General features: G+C 36.6%; 1 protein-coding gene across 1 annotated transcript in view; it reads right to left on the bottom strand.

The window, feature by feature from the left end:
- RNF180 (ring finger protein 180) overlaps positions 1-23,285 on the bottom strand; it is an 83,814-nt gene that overhangs the window by 24,797 nt on the left and 35,732 nt on the right. The window contains exon 5 of the mRNA XM_074855621.1: positions 2,833-3,058. Within this exon, the coding sequence (XP_074711722.1) occupies positions 2,833-3,058 (226 nt within the window). The remainder of the gene's footprint in view (positions 1-2,832; positions 3,059-23,285) is intronic.

Raw genomic sequence — 23,285 nt, 5'->3', positions numbered from 1 at the left:
AAATAGCTTCTGATGAGACTCTGCTTGCCTCTCACAGCATCAACAGAGAATATTTTAGTTTCCTTCTACATGCCATAAAAATCAGTTCAGTTCTTTCAACTTTATTGTTCAAATTTAAACACTGAAATCTCTGGTGAGGCATCTAATTTGTGTTTTTCAGAAAAGGCAGTGGTCATAACTCTTACTGGCTTTTAGGTGGTTGCTTGGTTAGGCTTTTAATGAAAGATCATTTCAGGCTGGCCAGGTCACCTGTCTTTCTGTATGTATGTGACCCTTTCCCTGCCATGTGTCTGGACCTCCCATGCACAACCACTACACTGAAGCTGCATTTCTCCAAAGTGGTGGATTTATTTTATGAGTGCCGTACCTGTCCCTTCTTGGCCACACTTAACATAAATGAAACTTTAGATGAATGGAAGCACAGATGCCAACACCTGGCTCACTCTTTCCCCTGACAGGACAGGCATTTAAAAGACAAAGTAACTTGAAGTGGGTTGCCACAATCAGATCAAAAGCTGTGGTCTCAGATGTATCCTGGGCCCCCTATCATCTGACTTAAGAAAGCCTTTAAGAAAGATGGAAATGCATGGCGGACACCATCAGAGCAACCCATCTGGACTAGAATTCACTCTCGAAGGAACCAGTGGAAAAGCCTCACTTGATCGAGGCATCAGGCCAGATGAAGTATCCTAAAGGGTCAAATCCAGCTTTGTAGCTCTGGGTTAAGCACTCTTTTTCTTCATAATTGGTGGATAATTGACCTGTTAGTCTTCATCTTTTTTTGACATGTTACATGCATTCTTCTGTTGCAGTTATGTTCAGTTTGAAAAACTGTACAAGCTGAAAAGTGAACTTCTGAATATATCCTTAAATGTTTTCTTTTTGAGATACCCTCGTAAAATAAAATGCAGTTATACAAAAGGAAAGCTGCAGAAAATATCCAGAATAAGTGAGTAAAATAAGACATCCCAGCTGTAGCATTAGAGAAATACATAAAGAATACTAACAACTTTTGCTTTGCTGACTGCACAAACCTACAGCAGCAGTGACTTTAGCGTAACTTTTAAAAGGCTTAATAAATCTCCCGAGTAAAAAAAGTATTTACAACCCTTTACATTGGTCTGGCACCATTCATCTTTCTTAAAGTGTTGATTTTACTAATTTCTCTCAGGATATGATATCATCATCAATATTTCTTCGTACATTTAAAAGGTGCTCAATATGTTAGGCACTGAGAAAGTACAAAATATTTTTCTTAGTATATGTATAATAAACCAAAGTAAATTTAGTGTATCTATTTTCACATATATTGCTAAGTCAAGCATATATTGCTATATACTGAATAGCAATAACAAATAACTGCTGTAAGGGCATATGGATCTATCTCATCTGAAGTTTTAATACTAAACACATCTTCACGTACTGTTAAGGCTCTCTATTCACAGTAGAGTCTCAATTTACATATTTATGACACTGTATTTAACTTTAGCCACACAAATCCTTTTCCTCAAAAAAACTACATACCTTTTTAATATTTTCACAGAATGGGTTAGGTTGGAAGGGATGTCTTGAGATCAACAAATCCAACACACCCTGCTCAAGCAAGGTCAGCTAGAGCAGGTTGCCCGGGAGTGTGTCTGGTTGGGCTTTGAGTATCTCCACAGATGGAGACTCCACAGCCTCTCTGGGCAACCTCTTTGATCACACTCACAGGAAAAAAGTGTTTTCTCGTGTTCAGATGGAATGTCATATGTTTCAATTTGTGCCCGCTGCCTCTTGTCTTGTCAGTGGGCATCACTGTGAAGAGTCTGCTTCCCTCTTCTTCATTCCCTCCCATCAGGTATTTTTACACATTGTATATTAAGTACTCAAAGGCTACAAATAATCACGGTAATATTTCATTTAAATGACAGTACTTTAAATGTGTTGAAAAGTTCTGCAAATATATTTTAGCAAGTATCTACTCTCTTTGTGCTCTCTCAGTAGTATTTTACTGCAACAAATCTGTTAAATACCTTTTTAAAAATTTAAATAGCCCTAAAACAACAAAAAGTAATTCTGTATTGGTGAGCCACACTTCATCTGTACATCAAAACCAAAGGAGCATCAAACATTAAGCAAATGAAACGAGAACTGAGGCTGAAGCTTTCCATTCATTTTCTTTGCTGCAGTGCTGACATAGTCCCTATCTCTGGCCACCAGCAGCTCTCCAGTGAACCAACCTGGGGCAATTAGTTTGTCTGAAAAATATCTGAAAAATGCCTCCTTCCCACCCAAATGAGTTCTTATATTTAGCCCAATCAGTTCCTCTAACTGGTCTGCCATCAAATTATACAAAGTTGTGCCTGTGCAGAGGAAGAGTCTGTGCATAACCAGAAATAGAAGCTGGGCAACTCTGCTGATCAGTGTGAAATCATACTTTAATCTGCATCCTCAACCTGTCATCATCACAGCACTCTCTCAGTTTAAAGAGGATTGTTGCAAGATCTTTGCAGCATGCAAAATAAACAAACACTCCTGCATGGCTTAGTCATTTACATTACTTTGTGACCAGTCTATCCACAGTTTTAAGTGCTGTTAAGGGCCTAGCTCCAGATATCATAGTGCAATTTTATTCATGGTGCTTGAATTTACCTTTTTAAGCTTCAGGCATAAAAGGCTGACTCATGCTGTTCCAGCTAACCCATCTACAGCACTACTTACCCTCTTCTATCCCTGTACCCATTCTGACACCAAACACCCCTTACCCACCATATTTTCCTACTGCTAAAAGTCAGGAACACTAGAGATGAGAGAGTAAAAACTGTATTGTAAAAACTTTCATTTTTATACCTGTTTGGAAAAAGACTCGGGCAATTGTAGTGCGACACAGTGGACATGGAGTGCTGGCTGGATTGTCTTTGGCAAGCATCCTTAAGCAAGGTTCACAAAAGATGTGGTGGCATGGATAGCACATGTAAGGATTGAAATAAACATCCAGGCACACTGCACAGAGATAGCTTTCTTTATCTCCTCTGAGTTCACGCTCATCGTCTGTATGCAGGTTATCATTTGCAGTCTGCAAGAAGAAAAAGAAAACATCTTTTCACAGCTCAGCTCATAACTATTTTGGATAAACCAATCAGCAGGAAGGTGACTTTAAATAACACTTAAGAAGTTGGTACACACTGGTGATATTCTTAATTTTTAATACAGGTTACTTCTAACAAGATGATGAAACATACTGATAAGACAGGAATGTCACAACAAGCACTCTGTGGGAAAGGAGAACAAAAATGATATGAGACAGTAAAGAAGGAAATAACAAAACCAAAAAGGCTGCGTAAAACTGTACTGTGATCAGATTTCTTCTTTTAAAAAGAAATTTTAACAATTTATTTGTAACTTTATTATGAAATACCTGGTTACTTTGCCAGGAAAGGCAAAACAAAACAAAAATCACTAAAAATAACCTGTGGATTGTTCTGCCTTTGAAAGGTAATTTGTGAAGGGCACGTTTCAGCAAGAATAATGACTCACAGTTTGAAACAAGCCACAACTTTATTACACAATGCAGAATCTAAACCTTGAAAGTAGAAAGTCTAGGAACCCCTAGCATCTTTGGTAACTGCTTGTTTTTGCCAGCACATATGCTCCGAATTTCCTTGCACTGATATATTTGTAGGGGGACATAGCTGGACTTCCTAAATGGTGTACATGCCATATGAGTGTAACAACTTGTGTATACTGCCAGGTTCCTGCTTTGAACCTTGTAAGATGGCTAAACCTTTCCATGTAATCTGAAGATCTTAGAGTAATGGCAGCCAGGGTTTTTGGTTTAAAGAAAAAGTATTTCTTTTCATCTCTGTGGGAGCCACACAAGAGACACTGATTTTGCTCTAGCTCTTCTATCCATCCTCTCTGTTTCACAGCTAACAGACCCCAGCATAGTCCAATACCTAAGAGACCCATCAGGAAGGAACTAAGACAGGAGGGTATCAGACACTGCTAAGTATCAAAACTCTTCTCTCATGCCCCTTAATCTAAATTCCCAATCCTTCCCCAATGATTGCAGTTTAAGTGTCTTAATTCTAAGCTGCCCTGCAGTACCAATGACTTCTTGCAAGCTCCAGTATCCATACTTAATGATCCTTGCTCAACCACTGGTCTGTACCTACTGCTTTGCTACTCCTCCAATGCTAGTCCTGCAAGTCCTTCCAGACACCTATTATTGACCTATTGTTGATGCATTTCTACCCAATAAATACTATTCTCTTCTAGAACAGTTGTTTGATTTGCATCTAATTTGCATACTCACTAGTATGTAACACAGGCCACTTTTGATACTCATAGGCCATGGCAGATGGCCACTGCCTGATACTGGTATACCAAATATTAATGACAATTGTTATTTTGTGCCTACTGTAGAGATGGAAGTCTCTAGATCTGTTTCAGAGATGATTACATGTATAGCTTACCAGTTTGGATTTCTGTGGTCTCTCATTATAGTTAGTCCTCTTCTAGCTGGGATACTGTACACTGCAAATAATGAATAAGCCCTAACAGTACGGGTACTGTGGAGTGCACTTAAAAATACAGAGCAGAAGTATTTACCCAGAATTTATCAGTTCTGGGTAAGCACTCATCCTGCCAGTCCAGCTCAGCCTTTGCATTGCACTTTCCAGAACACCAGGTGCCAAGAGGGCTTGTAAATTCTGGCCTGCTGTGACACAAACACATGGAGATAGTCTAGTGCAAACCTAAACATCAATAACTGTGTGACTCTTTTAACGCTTATTTCAGAACTAATTACTCCAGCTTGATTTTCTCTGTGACAGACTTGAGATGGGCCCAGAAAACTTCAGTGTATACAGAGGCAACTGCGCTGTACTGACAAGCAGCCAGTGTAGGTCTGGCTGGGACTAGGTTCTGAGTTCTCTAGCATCTAGAGAAGCTAAACCCAGACAGTAACAACTGGGACTATTACTTCCAGCTCCATGCTGTAGGAAAGAGTGTTAAAAGTAGCACTGTATGACAACTAATCAGCAACATGGTTTAACACAGACTGTCTCTACATTTACAGCACAACAACGTGCACCAGAACATAATGGGAAAAGGTAATTGCAAGTTGATTATAGCTAGGTAATTTTAGAATGAAGGAAGCCTCACATTACCGTTTCTTTGATAAACAGTGGAAAATAATTTGACACAGAAATTGAAAAAAGTAGTCCGAGATTAATACACGACAGAGATGACTTCGGCAGAAATTAGGAAACACTAGTATGTTCTGACAATAACAATCCTCTCCAACCCAGCCATGTGGTCTTGGCAGTGTTAGGTTAACGGTTGGACTTGATGATCTTAAAGGTCTTTTCCAACCTAAATGATTCTATGATCCTATGTAAGGACAAAATCATAATTAAAAGCTAGCACAAAACCAAAAGATGGGGGAGGGGAAAGCAAGCTTTTGTTGACTGGTTTTGATGGGCAAATAGACAATGTGTACAGAGGAGCTGCCTGTCTCACTGACTGCAAGTTAAACATCTTGCATGAGCCGATTAAGTAAATGAGGGAGCTAGAGACAAAATAGCTGAGAACTCAAGGGTATGGTTGGTTCTGAGACAGGTTTGTAATCACAGTAAGAGGCACAGACAGGAGAATCTCAGAGACAATTGCAATTAGAAAGAAGACCAAAATTATTCTAATGTGGAAACTAGGCTCTAGTTAAGAGTAATTTGCTTAGTTGAAGAGCTGTCTTTTCCACAGCTTTGTGCTCCTTCTCAAAAGACCTATCTAGGCACATGGCATCATTTAGTACTGCAAGGCTAAAATCAGAGCAATGTTCTTATGCAAGAAGCCCTAATTTAAACAGGCACTGTTTTTCATTTGCAATTAAGCAGTGCCTATGTGTTCCAACTAGAGTCAGAGCTTCGATCTTTGAGAGCTTTACAAGCATAAACCAGAATGTTGTTCTTGCACAATTACAATACAGACAAAATTGAGAAAGGCCATGTAAACATCAAGGACAGTGATGGGAGCAAAATACTGCCAAATACTAACAGTAAAACCTTGAAAGCAAACCTGTTAATCCTAAGAAAGGAAAGAAAGGTAAGAGCCTTCAAAAGTTGCCGTCTTCCCAATTCACTTGGGAACTGCTAATACTGACTGTATCACCTAACAGTAACCCCTGGTATTTCACCGGTTGGACAGCAGAAGGGTTTTAAAAAACAACAAAAAAAGAGAGGACCAGAGGATCAAATTCTGCGTGAAAACTCTATAAAGAATGTCAATTAACAAGGAATCTAACATAATTTGGCTGGACTACATCAAAGTATTTGATTCAGTCCAACATTCAGAGAGAACACATGCACCAATGAATAACGTGATAGTTAATGTAAGATTTACCTGTAATCATGTGAAAGACCTAGAACTAGTGGATGTAGACACCAACAATGAAAGATTCTATACGTATGCTACCAGTAAAAGGGAGTTCAGAGTAAAATCTGAGACTATGATCAGGACAGTCATAAAACTAAATAAAGCACATATAACACTTATCCCAAGATGCCAAACTATGAAAAAGAACGTGCAAAACCCTTCATTCTAAACCGACCAATTTAGAATGATTTGTAAGATCAAAAATGTCCACAGTTAATGGAAATGATGACCAAGAAGAGAAATCCGTTCTATACTTCACATGATTATCTTGCAAAGATAACTGCCTGAAATAAAATGTGGGAAAATTACATAAAACTGTATTTCATAGAAATATTAACCCATCAAAGATTAATGATCAAAGGTGGAATTTTTTAAAAGGCCTTGAAGTTAAGTGAATATTACATAAAGTTTTCCATATATTTCACTTTTTAAACAGAAGAATGAAAGCCTAAAGATACCTGGTATGCTTCGTTCATGCAAACAATCCCAAGTTAGTTAGTAGCTGACTTACTATTAGTGCATAATAATTGTACCAATAAATTGCCCTGAAATGACAGCAGCAGAAGAATCTAAATGCTCATAGGGCTATGTTCTTCTACTAACCGAGAGTTAAAATAGAATGGCATGGACTGACTCTCCCCATCTAAATGAAATTAGTGTGAAAGCAGAGTCAGGGATAAGCCATTCAACATGGACATGCCATTTTCAGGGGAGCACTCTGCACCACTGTGGTACTAATAATGAGAAATAATCTGTATATTGGGATGTGCTAAGCAGCACAGTGCTGTGCAGTATGGTGCACCAGAGAAACACCTAGCAGTGTGAGATGCTGGCCTGAGTAGTAATGTTCACTGTGAAATGGCTGAGCATTAAATAGTACAGGATGGTGCAGAAAATTGTGTAAGAGTGATGAAGAGCCCTATGGAACAGACACTGGGGAAACAAGACATATGCATTATTAGTGTGTGGCCCACCAAATACATCCAAATGTTCTCTTAAAATGAGAAAGGTTATTCACCCTTGCCATAAAAGTGTGGAGATCCCATTCCAGACTGCACTTGTAACATAACGGTGATTACATGCTCTACTGGACAATAATCTTTCTTAGTAATTCTTTACTAAAAGATACTGACATATGTGGTGATCAGAATACATATTCCATTAGATGTTATATAGACTAGTGAGGAGGGGAAAAAAATTTCTTTCTGTCCTTGTATGCTTAATGTAAAGGTGGATAAAACCAGTCTCTTTGTGGAAGCAGCTCCTTCACTGTTCTCTTATGTGAACAGTACCACAAAAGGGGAACAGTGGTGTGAGAGGCTCAGGAAGCCACATTTTCACCCTTACAAACCAGGATGAAGACCTGATTTCCTGCACATTCACATATCTCCCATTTTGAAAGAGCCCAGTATGCATACTCTCCTTTGTTCTCTTGGAAGCTGCCTCTCGGTCATCTGTTCCACACTATTTGTAAGCTGTACATAAACAAATCTACAATGATTTGCAGCTCTAAAATAGACTTTAAGCCTTCAGTTATACTATATAATCAGAATCATACACCCTAGGTCTGAAAAAGTTTAAAAGAATAAATATTGAGCCTGTTTTGTACAGGAATGGATCAAAAGAAAAATAACTACTTCTTGGTTGCTACTAGAAAAAAATAATCAGTGGGTTTAGCATGATTTCCAACGGAAATGCGGCTTATGGGAGTGCCATGTCTATCCATCTGTCAGATCGTCCTGCAACAGCTTTTGAACCCATTAGACAATTGTAGCCAAATCTGATATAAAGGGCTGTGACCTCAGGTATACTGGCTTCCTGAAAATTGCATAGAAATTGACAGCTAGATTGAGTAGAGAGACTGAAATGAGTGCTATTGCTATGGGAAAGTCTGCAGGTGCTTTGTTGCTTTAAACAGAATTTATCTAGCCTAATTTCTGCAGACTAAATTGGTGACTTTCTATGGAGTTTCAAAAGCAAACTCAGAAAAAAAATTCAAGTCCAATTTTTAAATGTAGGAAAACCCCTACCAAAAATCTTTACCAGACAAACTAGCGGGAGTTCTTCCAAATCAGGCCATATGGCCATCAGGGTTTGTATGCTTTTGAGAACTCTGTTTTGGTTGACTGGTATGATGAATGGAAAAGGGCATCTTTTCAGGTGTCTGGCAGACCTAAGCTTGAAACATATAAATCATAATTGGGCAGAGGTGACAATGCCCATGGCTTAAATATCTGAACAAATCAGTAATTCAGTCTGAACTCCCTGCACTCTAAATTTCTTCCCATACAACATTTCAGAAAAACACAAGGGCAAGCCAAAAACTTCCAAGAACAGCAAAGCAGCCAAAGCAGCTCTCTGGAGCTACTGACTGCCATGTCCTCCATTCATACCCTCTCTGCTGCATTTGGATTGGATAAATTGCTCAAGGGGAAACAACTGAAGGACATTTTCTTCATTCTTCTTCTAGAGAAGAATGTTCTTCTGTTTAAAGCTAACAGTATATTTTTCTTTATCCTGTATCATTTAGAAGTAGCTTTAGACAGAGGAGATGTTCTTTGCAGATGAAGGCTTCTCACACAACTACTGATAGGACACCTACACTTTCTGTATATGGGGCTCTAAAGAGACAACAATAAATGAATAAACAATGAAAGTGAAAATCAGAATATTCTCAACATATATTCTCACTCTAACCTCTAGTTAGCCTCTTCCATGTTCCAGAGAAAATAAATTACCTGTCTCCCTGCTTCTCAGAGAAGATACTCTCCTTAACACTCTAATTCCCTTTCCCTCTCTATTTGAGTTATCAAAGGTTGTTCTGAGGTCATGTTTATTCATGAGGGCTACTGCTTTGCAGACCTGAAAAGACTTTTTGACCCTCCAAACTGTTTTTTCCACACTCTAACAGTTTGACTAATCAAATAGGCTTTATTTGATTTGTTTAATCAAATATATGTACACATACTAACTTCTATCAATCTCAAATTGTTTCTATCTTTAGGTAATGATGGCTATAATAGTATTACTACAATCTTTTCTTAATCCTGAATGATCTCATAGTGAATAACAGGCAAGTTAAATTTCTTATCTAGTTACAGTTTACTGAATTAATATGCATAGGCCATAGTCGAGAAAATTAAGTATCAAGTTTTTAATGTTTACTGTATCCAAACATTACACATGCTACAAACAGAGTCAGGTCAATAACTCTATGAGTTTATCATACGTCTGCCTAAGATAATTATCCAGTCTATTATTTTAATATTTGAGCACTTCACGAGTGCATCTCATTTAGCTGAATTTATTTTCTCTAATACACATTAAAATTTCTTGTACTTGTCTACTGTGACTTTGTACTACTGTCAACCTACTCAGCTATGATAAACTCATGAAGTTCTGCACAGTGCTGCTTGGACTTGACTAGGTGACTGTCTTTTCTCACATCACTGGTGAGTCATTAGAAGGTCCAAGTCTGTTAGCCACCAATTAAAATGCATGCAGAAAAATTGGATAGTGTACAGAGAAGATGTTAGAGACTAAAACAGTGAGCCAATAGCCTGAAGATGAGATGCTCACAGAGAGCAAATGATGCTTGTTAGTTACGAGCCCTAATGTGTACTGTCTTCTTTTGTTCAGGTATAGTAAGACACAGTTCGGAGGAAGGATCAAAGGTGCTGACAAGGCTGCGCATACTCAACCAATCTTTGAGAATTGTTCTGAGTTCACTACTCTCTCAGGAGCTAAAAGATGTTGTGTTGTACACCCTGAGATACAAATAAATCTTCTCGTATGTTGGCCTCGAAAAGTTACCTTGAAGATATTGTTGAAGCACACAGAAGGAGATAGGAAACAATTTTTTTGGTCCCAGATGGGAACACTTGGGATAACTGGGTACTAGGATCCAGGCAACCAATATGCATGGACACAGGGCCTTGCTTCAGTGCTTACGAACATCATTTGGAGCACTGTACAGGAAACTACTCCTTATGAGTAGTAAGCAAGAAGTCAAGTGTCCAGTGCCAAGGAATTATGTATTTCATTTAACCTATGTGATGCTGCCCCTTGGATGAAGTCATTCATATCATCAGCAGACCAGAGGCCTCACCAATGGAAGATGTAGGGAAATGAAAAACCTGACAATTCTATGGAGCCTTGTAAGGCCAAAAAACTCTTCAGGTATGGAATGCCAGGACACCTTCATAATGTGGATATAGAAAACCACTGGAAGCATATATTTGTGCTTGCCCAGAAGGATGTTCTTCTCTTGCTGCCTACATAGACTGCTTTTAAAGGGTCTCCTGAAGTTCTACACAGGTTGTTACTCAAATCTCTTCTACAATAACATACCCAAGTTTGAACATCTACAATTTAAAACTGACATTGAGAACCAGAGAGGGCACAACAAAAACATATAAAAACCTAAAATATATCATAAAACAGAAGGCAAAGGAATTCAATCAACTTCATTTTTCAAAATCTACCATAAAAAGGAATAAGATGCCAAATCATACAGATGCAATTAACACTTCAAACTGAAAATAAGCCACAGATTTGAAGTGAGAACTGTAACAATTTAAATGGATTATCAATGTGATAAACTCTCCATCACATACAAGCTACAAATGCAGACTATTTTTTTAAAATAGCTAATCTCATGGCTGGTAAGTTAATGGAGTAGGTACAAGACACTGAGTGCAAAGCCTACGGGGAGGCTGTTTATCAGTGTATAACTATTACAGCCCAGCCGCAGACAGAAGTTAACTAAGAGACAGTACTAGCACTGAAATGGCTAGACTAATTCAGCACTCTACAGAACATAAAGCCCATCCTTGTATATGGGCACTTCGCTGGAGTCTAAGTAGGTTCAGCCTGCATTATTCTTTGGAGAAGCAGTTATATTCCAAAAATATCAAGGCAATCTGACAATATCTGGCTTTCATAGACCTAAAGCTATTACAAAGAAACAATAAAAACATGATTTATTCAGAATGGATTTAAAGTTTTACAGGGCATATTTATTTAATCTGATTGTTCAAATCAAATTAATTAATGAACATTATTTAAAGCATTTTTTAAACTTCCAGTTAGAGATTCATTGAGTTACAGAACTGTAATAATCTCAGTAGCCTGATAATGACAAACATTATTTAACAATAGTTAAATGCATTGTTAATATGATTTTTTTAAAGTAAAAGGACAATTTTAAGTACATAACGAGTATCTTAAGAAAAACAAATTTATAAAATCCCTTGATACATGGCAAGTTAACCAGTTTTTCTGACTGAAATACTTTTAGTTCAGCACATCTTTAATCTTATTTATGTCAGGAGATAAGACTTAATTTGTGGAAGAAGTGAAAAAAACCTCAGAAAAACAGATAAAGGAGAAGAAAATTATCTATTTCCTTTTTATTCCTGTATACACTTCACAGAACTAGAATAATGACTATTTTATTGTATTACTGATTCATACTGTTTTAATCAGGTTGAAACAGGCCACATGCAACTGAAAATCCCTTGTGATAGATGTTTTACATGGGTATTATGTACATATGCTCTTTCTTTCCAAGCATCTTATATATTTCAGTTTCTTGTCATGATGGATTTGAAATTATTTAAACATTTTTTGTTGTGCAATTTGGTTAATCTCTGCAGTTCCTTCTATGGTGTAATTGAGCCTTTAAGCTTTTGGGATATACATCTAAACTGGCAGCTCTAAATATTATTAGCCTCTTGGAAATTTCTCTTAGGAGAATCATATTCATTGTTTAAGGAACATCTGTAAACACAGCTTTTATTAAGATCTCTTGAAGAACATGGCAACTACTTAATTGACTTATCATAAAGTATTATTCCTATTAAAATTTAATTATCAAGATTAATTCAGAGACAGGCCACTGGAATAAATGTTACTCAAAGTACTTGAATCACAATCATCTTAATGCTTTACTATTTATATCCACCCCTAAACTAGTATATAAGTGCCATGTTACAAGCCTATCTTAATTTTTATTTTCATTTTGCATTTAAAAAACAGGCACATTATTTATTCAGGCATTTAAGGGAATGATATGAGCATTATAGCTAAGTTGACAAATGAAGCTTTACGCCAAAAATAAATATGCAGAGTAGAGCATCCAGGCACTGCTATTAATGTCACTACACCTAACAATAAAGCAAATATTAATAATCATTCATCTTTACTGTAACCAGGATTCCAAACAAAAAGGAAGAAAATTCATTTGCAGAGGCCTTCTATGAATCTCCTAGAGCCTTGATGCAATGCCTAAATAACAGATAAAAGGTTGTGTTGGCCCTTCTCGTGTGAACTCCATCTAGAGAAAACACCTTTTTTTACAACTTTTTTTTTTTTTTTTTTTTTTTTTTACAGAAGTTGTAGGGGAAAAAATGAGAGTATTGTCCCTCCTTTTGGTATTACAGATCTCCTTTGCATTTTAGAAACTGAAACGATGTAGAACTGACAGTAACACATGTGATAAACACTCTTCTGAGGTTTACAGACATATTTGAACTGGAAGGTTAAGTTATAGGCCTGAAGAAGTAAACAAACTACAAGCACAAAGACTGCCTTCTGTTGAGCCCTCCTCTCTAGTCCACAAGAGTCCAAGTGTTCTCTAGTACAACCTAGTAGTTGTTCTGGTACATGATAAAAAGACGGAGTCCTGTCAATTAACAAATATAAAGAGCTAGAGAATCAATAAAATATTTCTGCTGAAATATTAATATTATACCTGTACAAATATCATATCTTTCAATTTTAACACAGAGATTTGCAGCACTGAAATAACATACAATTGTATGCATTTATTTTCCCATTCTATTTCTAGGCTTTGTGTGACTGTACACTATTACTCTGTTAGGGAAAATACTCATAACAAAATGTTTGTAAAAGAATTTCTGGAACAGTGCTGCAGTATGCTCGCAGCTTTGCATAAATATAGTCATAGTATATCAAACAACATATCTGAAATTATTCTTATCATTCAGCATAAATCTAACGCAAATTACAGTGATGCATGACACAATCTGAGTTAACGGATAGCATACAAAGGGTCTCTTTGTTCAGAACACCTACTCTTATCATTGAAATAGATCTCTTCCCCAGCACTATACAGCTGAAAGTGGAGTAGACGACATGGGAAGACTGCTGGTCAGAGATGAAGGTCCACTCCTGTTTTGAACAGCATTGTCAAACTGTTTATAACTTAATATATTTCCACTTCTAGAACTCAGCTTTATAAACAACATCAGTCTACAGTTTTTAAGTTTCCTACCAAAGCCTCATTGTTCCTCGGATTTGTCAGCTCCAAATTATATTTCTCTCTGCTTTTGGAGTCTACAGCAACTGCATAGATTTGTCTGTTAACAGTTATCAAAAGATCAACACAATGAGAGTTACACAGAGCTCCTGGGTACTAGATATAGAAGACTTACTACTGATTTGGACAGAAAGATGTGTTTCCTGAACTTAACACTTGTTACGATCTGGACTGGGACCCCAGGATGTCATAAAGATTCTGTGATCCCCTTGGGTTAAATTAAAGTGAAATGACACCAAACAACCAGCTAAAATGTTTTAGTTGTGGTAGAAATGGCTTAAACTTGGAAAAGGATAATAAGCAATGTGGTCTCTTATAAATCTGTAAGAAAGAAAAGAAAGGGAAGAAAAGAAAAAGGAGAGAAAGAGAGTCAAAGAAATCTGGCCACCACCCCTGAATCCAGCGTTGGTCTCAGGTTGGGTAATCCTGGGTGGTGAGTGCACACACAGCAAAGTTTTCTGTTTCCTTTAAGTTCATCTTATCAGCTGATTAGTATACTAGACAAAGAGAGGCAGGTATTCTATGAACTCATTTCCATGAGAGATGGGGAAAAGGTGGAGCATGGGTTCTGTGCATGTGCTGGAGGGTAATGGGGTACATTAACCCTTTTGCCCAATTGAGTTGGTGGTCGTGATCTCCCCCTAAAACCTTTACTTTTTCCTCAGTTTTTGTTTCTTGGGCAATTATCCAGTCATTAGCTCTATCTGGTGTTGGTTGTTTATCTCTCTTATGAATCTTTTAGCTCTTCTTCTAGGCAATAGTCATAAATTAAGGTGTAGGCATTAACCCTGAACATATGGTTTTACTCAGTCTATGACTCCTCTCTTTGAGGCTTATCTAAGGAATTTGGCTATACAACTGCAAGGGAGTGGAGCTGTGCACCCTTTGAGACACCCTGTGCTTCCCTGGGCAGATAATTCATTTCTTAGACTAACCACAAAGGCCACAATTTGTCCTTGAGGCTTTTCGTGTCGATGAATTTGAGGCATTAATTCCTTCAATTGCTCACAACTCTCATCACAGGCTTTTTCAAAAATGTCTTTAAAGAAATTTTACAAGAGTTTCTTAGTAGTATTACATAACCATGACCTTCCTTTCAGTCATTAACTGTGCTGGCTACATGATCACCCAAATTTTATTAATACAATAATAACACAGATTTCCAACACAGGCTGGGGCAGAAGTGAGAAAGTTCTTGCCTTTTATTTATCAGATAGAAGAGAATTCAGGTAAGAACCATCACGACTATGACTCAAAAAAGGTATTTAACCCAGATAAATTAACTGTGCCTCTATCTGTATTCATCTGGATGCACATTATAGTATGCCCAACCTTGACCCTTCAGATGGGCACCTGTCAAATGCAACATCCTTCTGTCTGGACTGGGTGCCCACAGTGTCCTTTTCATTGGGCTGGGACATGCCTACCTCTCACCCCAAAACCAAGGTACAAACAAGACACCCTAGATTTAAGAATCTGCAAGTACCCTCTGTTTCCACAATCGAGGCGTAGTTTGTTACATACTACAGTAAAAGAAGGATTCACCTAGCGAGATGAATTGCTTTAAAATAAGTTGCCCTAAAATTAGGGACCTAAAACTATATTTAGACAATTAAATGATTGTCCCAGTTTTCAAAAGCTTCCTTATCTGGATGGAGCAACTGGGTGATCATCTTGCTCAAAACAATCAGGCCACCTATTTAAAATGTCTTGGCCAGATTTCTTAAACTCCATCTAATTATTGATTACATAAATAGACTCCATCTCTAAACAGTGTTTAAAGTACAGCATTTACTTACACTGAAGGAAAATAAATACAAGGGCTTTGAAGAATAATATATCTAAGAAACTTAGGTAATCACATTTCATCACTGTTGCTTAAATATTTTATACCTAGTAAAATCACTACTGAATAATACTAACTTCATCAGAATTGAATCTTTGAATTCACTTCTTATGCAGTTCTGGGATGACTAAAAAATCATATACAGTTTTTCCATAAAATGCAAACAAATGAATCACTGAAATACATAAATTTATGTTCTTACTTCAAATAGTCAGGAAAATTACGGTAGATTTACCCTTACTACAAATTTGCAAGAAGTCCAAATCTGTTTGATTTCCTACAGAACTTTTACTGCCTTTCTGGAGATTTTCTTGAAGTTGTAAATGACACTTTGAAAAGAAAAAAATGATTTAAGGTTAAGACTTGAGGAGTCACCAATAACAAGAAGCAAGATTTTTTTCTCCCTTTTGATTACATAGTTACTCTGACTCAGTAAAACTTGCAGTTTGCAATCCATCTGTAGTAGACATTGTAATGCAAAATTAAAACAAAAAGTCCTTTTGTTTCTTATTTTCATGCAACCTTTGGAGAGTGACATTGAAATTTGATCCCACACTGTTTAAAAAAAAATCCAGGTGAATCTGCAGTAGCAAAACGCAATCCAACTGTTCCATATATTGATTTTCTGACAAATAATATCTAGATGTTCAATTTGATTAACGAATCTCTCCTCAACTCTTATTCTTTATGATATTTTATCAGAAATTTTATCATAAATTATGGTTCTGTGATGGCAGCTGTCAGCAATAAGCACTATATTCTTTCCTTGGCATTTTATTCAGTCCTATCCAAAGTCATCCAAACTGCGCAAAAGCTTGTTTTCCTCAAATGTAACCACTGGATGCCTCAGTCTGAAAGTGCTGAATGTGGCTGGCTTCAAAGGGGTCAGCTGTCAGTATACTGGTATCTAAATAAATCCTCTTTCCAGATACTTGATTTAAGCTGCTGTTATCCAAATCTTTTCTGTCTGATAGGCATAGAGGAGATTATTGCTTATTTTTTATTTCTCAGTATAAATGAAAAATCTTGTATGCATGCATGAACGTTTCTATAATATTAGCAATTTCATATATACTTCCATAAATATTTCCTTTCCTACAGAGCAAACTACATTCCCTGAATAGGTATTACAACAGTCTGAATTTATTTTATGCAAGACATGAATTTTCTGTGTTGTATAAGCAGCATATTGCATCCTACTTCATTTTCCCCCGAAGTTATTTATGAAGATGGTAAGGCCATTTTAAATTTTAGGGTGGCAACATTTCTCGTGAGCCTTCCTACAAAAGCCTTGAGGGGTCTGAATAATGACCTCTGAGGATTTCAATATTTTCTCTCTATTATAGTTTGGTACTGCAGATTTATCTTCTAGTGAAGTATCTCACAAAGCTTCTCAGAAACTGAATATGAAAATCAGAGATTTTAAAGCTTTTCTTTGGAACAACAGGATGCTAAAATCGAAAATCGAGCTGAACATCTGCTATTTCACATTTCTCTGCCTGGATTAAAAAAACATGATGCAACTATTAAGGTTGGTGCAACATACTCACCAACACAAAGATTTAAGAATTACTGTGCTGAAGTCTGTAGCTGACTATAAATAGAATTAGTAGCAAAAAGAAAGCAACCTTGAAGTAATCAGTAACTGTGTAAGAGACAGCATACAGACAAAAAAACCCTTATCATTTACCCTTGAGCATCACTTCTCAAACACGATTTTCAATAACTTGTTTAAAACCTAAACCATACAAAGCATCTAGATGGTCCACAAATTGAAGCTTTCTGAATTTTAAGCAGCAGACTGATGACAAGATCTTTCGACAAGCCCTGCCAGCTGTCGCCTTCTCTTGTACAGAAATCTCTTCACCTGTTAGCAGTGGGCTAGGCATGATATGTGGCACCACTTTAACTGGCATAAAGTTGTTACAGACAGTTTGATTTATGAGTGACATGCTACTCTGCTAATTATTATGTCATAAATTTCTGTTTAAAAACCATATTGCTATGAGATTAGACTTTTGGATCAAAAAATCAAAGGAACACCAACGCTAGAAGATTTTCTACTTGCATTGGTGATGACATTTTATTAGCAAAAGAAATAAGCCCTTGGCTACGTTTGCACAGGAATTTAATTCAAAATTTCTCTTGTTCTGTAAAGGGAATATAGCCCTGTAGATGACATAGAAGTGGCAGAAGAAAGTTTTGCAAAGAATGAGCCATATGAGGAAATAACATGTCTTCTGCTTAGCATTTCAGAGTACTCTGACACAGGTGATATTTAGGAAGTAGAATTAGACTTCTTGCTTAGAACATCTTGGACAACAATCTTCCAGATGAAGCTTCACTGCCAGTTACTAAGCTGTGATCCATTGCTTGTAATGTTACAGTTTCACTCTTGACAAGATCCACTGCTACAAGCTGATGGTGACTGAACCTTTGTCTTCTGTGACTTGGGGTAAGCAACAAAGGACCTGCCTCAAGGCAGGCTCCCACATCTCTGTCTTCAGAGTGGATGTGAGATGCAAAGACAAGTCAGGGGAAGGGCCAACACAGAGCACTGCTGTTGGAATGCTCAACAAAAAAAAATTACTTTTTTCGTGGGATGGTGGAGCTGAACTGATCTTCTTGTTCTAATGAAATTCATCCACATTCTGATTAGCTATGTAGGACAGTGGAAACAAAAGTTTCTTTTATTTTTGAAAAAATGTGCCTAGGAATAACTTATGATTCTGCTACTATGGGTGTTCTTTCATTCAAGTGTATTTTCTGTCTTTCTTGTAACATTGACATTCATACTGCACAGTAACCTGGAATTTATCTTTCCATTATTATCTAAATATAAAACACAAATATATTTCATTAACGAAGGGATCTGTACAGAAATGCTGTTTGTGTTCTCATTTTCACCTACAAATTATTCTTTTGATAAAATGTCTTTGTAAGAAGAAAATGTGCTTCAGATCTTGTGAATTGATTACACTGTAACAGAAACTTTATTACCGTATTTTAATCACATCATCTCCAGAAATTAAAGCTACTCCAACACATTCTGTTATGATTGAAGAATTCAAACTTCTTGGTAATTTTATGTGGCGAATACATTTAGTCTATGTTCATCTCCAAATAGAGCTCCAACTAACTTTCTTCCATGTACAAATAATTAAAATGATAAAGCTTCCTTACAAAAAGAACAAAAATACTTTGGTAAATGACAGTGAGTAATAAAGATCACCTATGAAAAGGCAGAAAAACCTCAATGGACAAATTCAGTCCTAAAATAGTTACAATCTCTATAGCTAATTAAATTGCCATAGAAATCTTCACCAGATTTTGCTGAAGCTATCATTCAGATTGGTTAGGTCAGTCTTCTCCAAGGTCCTTTACAAGGGTGTTCAGGGGATCCCATTTCACTTACTGACCTTAAGAGTTACAGAAAATTACAGTCAACTAGAACATACAGGGAACACAATTTTCTAACTAAGAATAAAGCAACAAATTGTCAAGCACAGCTGTAGTATCTGGATATCTGAAACTGCTAAAAAAAGTATAGGAAGGAAATGCTCAAATAATTTTAGCACTCCAGGAAAGTACAGCTGATACAAAATAATAACAAAAAGAATTTTAAAACAATGCTCATACTTCTGGCTGCAACACTGAGCACATAGAGACAGAGAATTAGAGCAAATAATTTTGATATTCAATTAACCAACTAGCCAGTATCTGAAGAATTCACTAGTCAAACAGAACCAGCAGCCAAATAAAGACTAAGATAAAAAAAAAAGTATACTTGGAATAATGGAATAAGCTTCACACTGGCTTTTTTTGTTACTGAATTTACTGGGAATATACTGTTTCAGTCAAACAGTACTTTTTAGGGTCAATCAAAAAAATCACTCTGATGTCAGGACAACTTCTTATAGGAAGAATCAACTTCAAATCCATGTTACATATGAACATTTTCATGGTTAAGAAGCAGAGACTAAATCCATTTGGATTCTCTACTAATTTCAAAAGCTTGCTGGGCCCTATCTTTCAAGACCCAAGAGGATACGAAGGAAATAAATGAATTGGACAGAATTCCTTTCATTGAAAAACTGAAATACAATCTAGAATGAGACAGGAAACAAAGCAATTTAACTCCACCAAACAGAAAGTATAAATTTATAAAACACACAAAATCTTCTGTAATTAACCCCATTGAAGTCACCTGGACAGGTCTAGGATTTTGTTCTGCAGAATTAGATAAGAAGAACTAAGCTGGCTACTAGGAGTTTATTGCAGCAGTATAGCATGCATTCATTCAGAATTACTACACACAGAAAAATTATAAATGTACAGTTGTAGCTACTAATTTTACGATATAAACGGAGGCACAGAGTAGTCTAGGCAGTTATCTGTCTTTCAACAAGAGCAACGTTACCATAAAATCCTTAGATGCAAGCAAGGTTCTTGTTAAAGGGTTAACATTTTTCAGAAAGTAGTCCAGAAAAAAAACCCCTTAAACATGAACACCTTCTCATATCTAAAACAGATCTCAAGCTTTTGAATTTATCTTAGCACTGCTACACCTTATCTAAAAAGCTTAACTGCTCATGCAGCAAAATCACTATATACATTCATTAAAAGTCTCAAGATACCTGGATTTACAGAAGTCAATATACTGCCTTATACTTCACTCATTTGACCCAACTTATATATATAGCAAAATGAAAACGCAGATCTATGGTAGCCAACATACAAAACAATTCATCATCAGTAAACAACACATCTCAAAAACTTCACTGCTGACACTTTAAAGTCCTTCAAAGACTGACACTGAGAATGTATAAAAGTTTGAAAATTTGTAGAAACATAAACAAAACTGGAACACACAGCTTACAATGTTTTCATGTGAAGAACAACTCAAAATATACACAAGGAAAAAAGGAACATCAGAATAGGTTATTTTAGACACATTGCTCTAAATTATGCAAAATGAATTGCAAATTATTTTTGTGGTAAAGCACTGTTTGAGATCAGAACATATATCCCCTTTTTTAAAAGTTCAATAGATTTCTAATACTGCCCACTACTATTAACATGTTAGTTAAAGATGGTTTTATTTTTTATTATCTATACAGACAGTAAGAAAGGATACTACTTCCTACTTTGCATCTAGTAAAACAGTGGGGGAAAAAAAAGGAGAAACTATCAAAATAATCTAACTAGACTTCAGCAGAGGACATATCTCACACAAGAGCATCCCACGTAATTCCGGACTCTCAAGTGAGGTCTTGGAAACTTTCCAAAGTCAGCTACTAATTTTAATTTCCTTAATGTGGGCAGCATCCTATGTCCTAGTTTAGCAGAATGGAAAAAGTATTTTCTAATGAGGAAACGTAACAGGCAAAGACAAAAGACCCAATACAGTGAAGCAGACAACGCGAACCAATGCCCTTTAGTTTGGTTGTGCTGGGCTGGCTGCCTCCTTAATGTAAGTTTGTAGCTGATAAACTGTGATCATTGTTAGATGTATTATTTATCTCAGTTCTTCAGGCAAAAGCAGGGCATGTTTGGAGCCACAAAGCTCACTTCCACATTGTTCAAAGACCTGCCTATCTTAAAAAGAATAAAACTTGTTAGGCTGCATACTTTTCATTTTATGGCTTTCAATGGGAGGCTAGAACTTTATTTTGGGTCTTAAAGGATGGAAGCAAAAGCCCTCAAGCAGAAGATCCAACATAAAGCCCTTGCGGAGCATACAACCAGCACAAATACTTAAGACTGCACATGACAAATTCAAGTCCTCTAGCACCTGACATTTTGTTACTAAAAAGTTCTTAGCTCTCATTCTGCAGATAAACCCTCAAAAGTAATAAAATTTAACTGATGGAGACAACTTGAAAGAAAAACTCAATGATGCAAAACCCGCCCTTCTTAAGCCTGAGTGCAGTCTTAATTCTGAAGTCCATCACTGTCAACTTTAGTCACTTAACCACGGATCATTTAGTGGATACATGGGGTATGAAATGGCAACAAAACCAGACTCAGCTGGGAACTGGAGATGCAGCTGGGAAGAAAATGCAAAGAAAAGTACAATGATGTGTCAAAAAACAACTACCAATGAGAGAAACAATAACATTTCTTCATAGCAGTTGGTATGTGGCTGTGCTCTGTATTTTTGGCCAAAACTGCTGGTAACACACCAGTGTTTTGGCTGTTGCTGAACAGTGCTTGCACAGTGACAATGCTTCCTTTCTTCCCACTAGTGCAAGTAGGCTGCTGGTGGGCTTGAGGCTGGGAGTGGATATAGCCAAGACAGCTGACTCATACCACAGGGTGTCACACTTGGCAATAAATCTTCAGAGAGATGAGGAGGAAAGTGGGACGTTTGTGGTTATGACATTTCTCTGTGCAAGCAACCATTATGTGTGATGAGGCCCTGCTTCCCAGGAAGCAGCTGGACATCTGCCTGCTGATAGGAAGGAATGAATAAATTCCTCTTTTTGCTTTGGTTGTGCACACAGCTTTTACTTTCCATATTAAACTGTCACTATCTTGATTCATGAGTCTTCTCACCTTCCTTCTATTTCACCCATGACCCTGTGAATGAGTGTGCAAGAGGCTGGATGGGTGTCTGGCTGCTGACCACAATCAGTCCACCACAGCCTTGAAGATACTGAGCAGATACTACTAAATAAGTGTTCAATTATTCTTCCAAAGACTTTATCTTGTCAGGAATAAAGAAGCATACAGACCACAAAATAATTTTCTTTAAAAAAGAAAAAAAAAATCAAACAAAACCCAAGTCATATGTTGCATAATTGTGGAGGATAATTATACAATTAAAGAATACAAGAAAACATAAATTTTGCTCTGTGTACTAAAGTAAAAGATGTACACAAGTTTTTATTAGTTCTTCAGCCTGCAATCACAGTGCATTCGCACCACTCCTTACATTACTGTATGTAAACTTGGAGATTCAACAGCTATTTTTTAAATGCCAGAAGAGACCACTTCATATTAAGTGCTTTAAAATATTATTTTAAAAGATCTTGTAAGAAGCCTAAGGCAGTCATAAAATATAATAAAATCCAGTTAGATCTTACTCCTATAATTTTTACACAAAACATCATCGTAAGCCCCACTAAATGCTGTTCTTAATTCAGTATCTCATACGCATAATCATCCACCTTTAAAAACAAGAAGAAATCGTGAAAACTATTCTTTTGCACAATATTTGCACAGCTGCAGTAGAAAACTACAGAGTAAAGCTGTACTTCCACATTCAGGGAAAGACAGACTGAAATGACATACTATACAAATGTAATTTTGATAAGTGATAGAAAGCAGCAGGTGTTAACTCCTGAGTATAAAGAATGCTTTATTATTTCCAAGTAGTTCTAATATAATTTCAGATTAGTTGAAACTATGTATCAACTGAGTATTAATTTGCTAAACAAAAATAGAGTTCATATAACATCTCACTTTACAATGTGTGCTCCCATTTCAAAATATACAAGCTTACTAGACAAGGCTTTATATAATCAATATAAAATGCTGGCATAAAGATGTCAATAGACAACATTCACATCAGCTTTTGAAAAGATTAGACAGCATCTAAGAAAGTTATTGAAAGATGTAGAATTAGTTTAATTTGCAAAATCAAAATACTACTTCTACCTTATTACCAGTTCTAAA

The sequence above is a fragment of the Strix uralensis genome, chromosome Z, assembly GCF_047716275.1.
Source record: "Strix uralensis isolate ZFMK-TIS-50842 chromosome Z, bStrUra1, whole genome shotgun sequence".
Classification (NCBI taxonomy): Eukaryota; Metazoa; Chordata; class Aves; order Strigiformes; family Strigidae; genus Strix; species Strix uralensis.
This window is presented reverse-complemented; position numbering and strand designations above follow the sequence as displayed.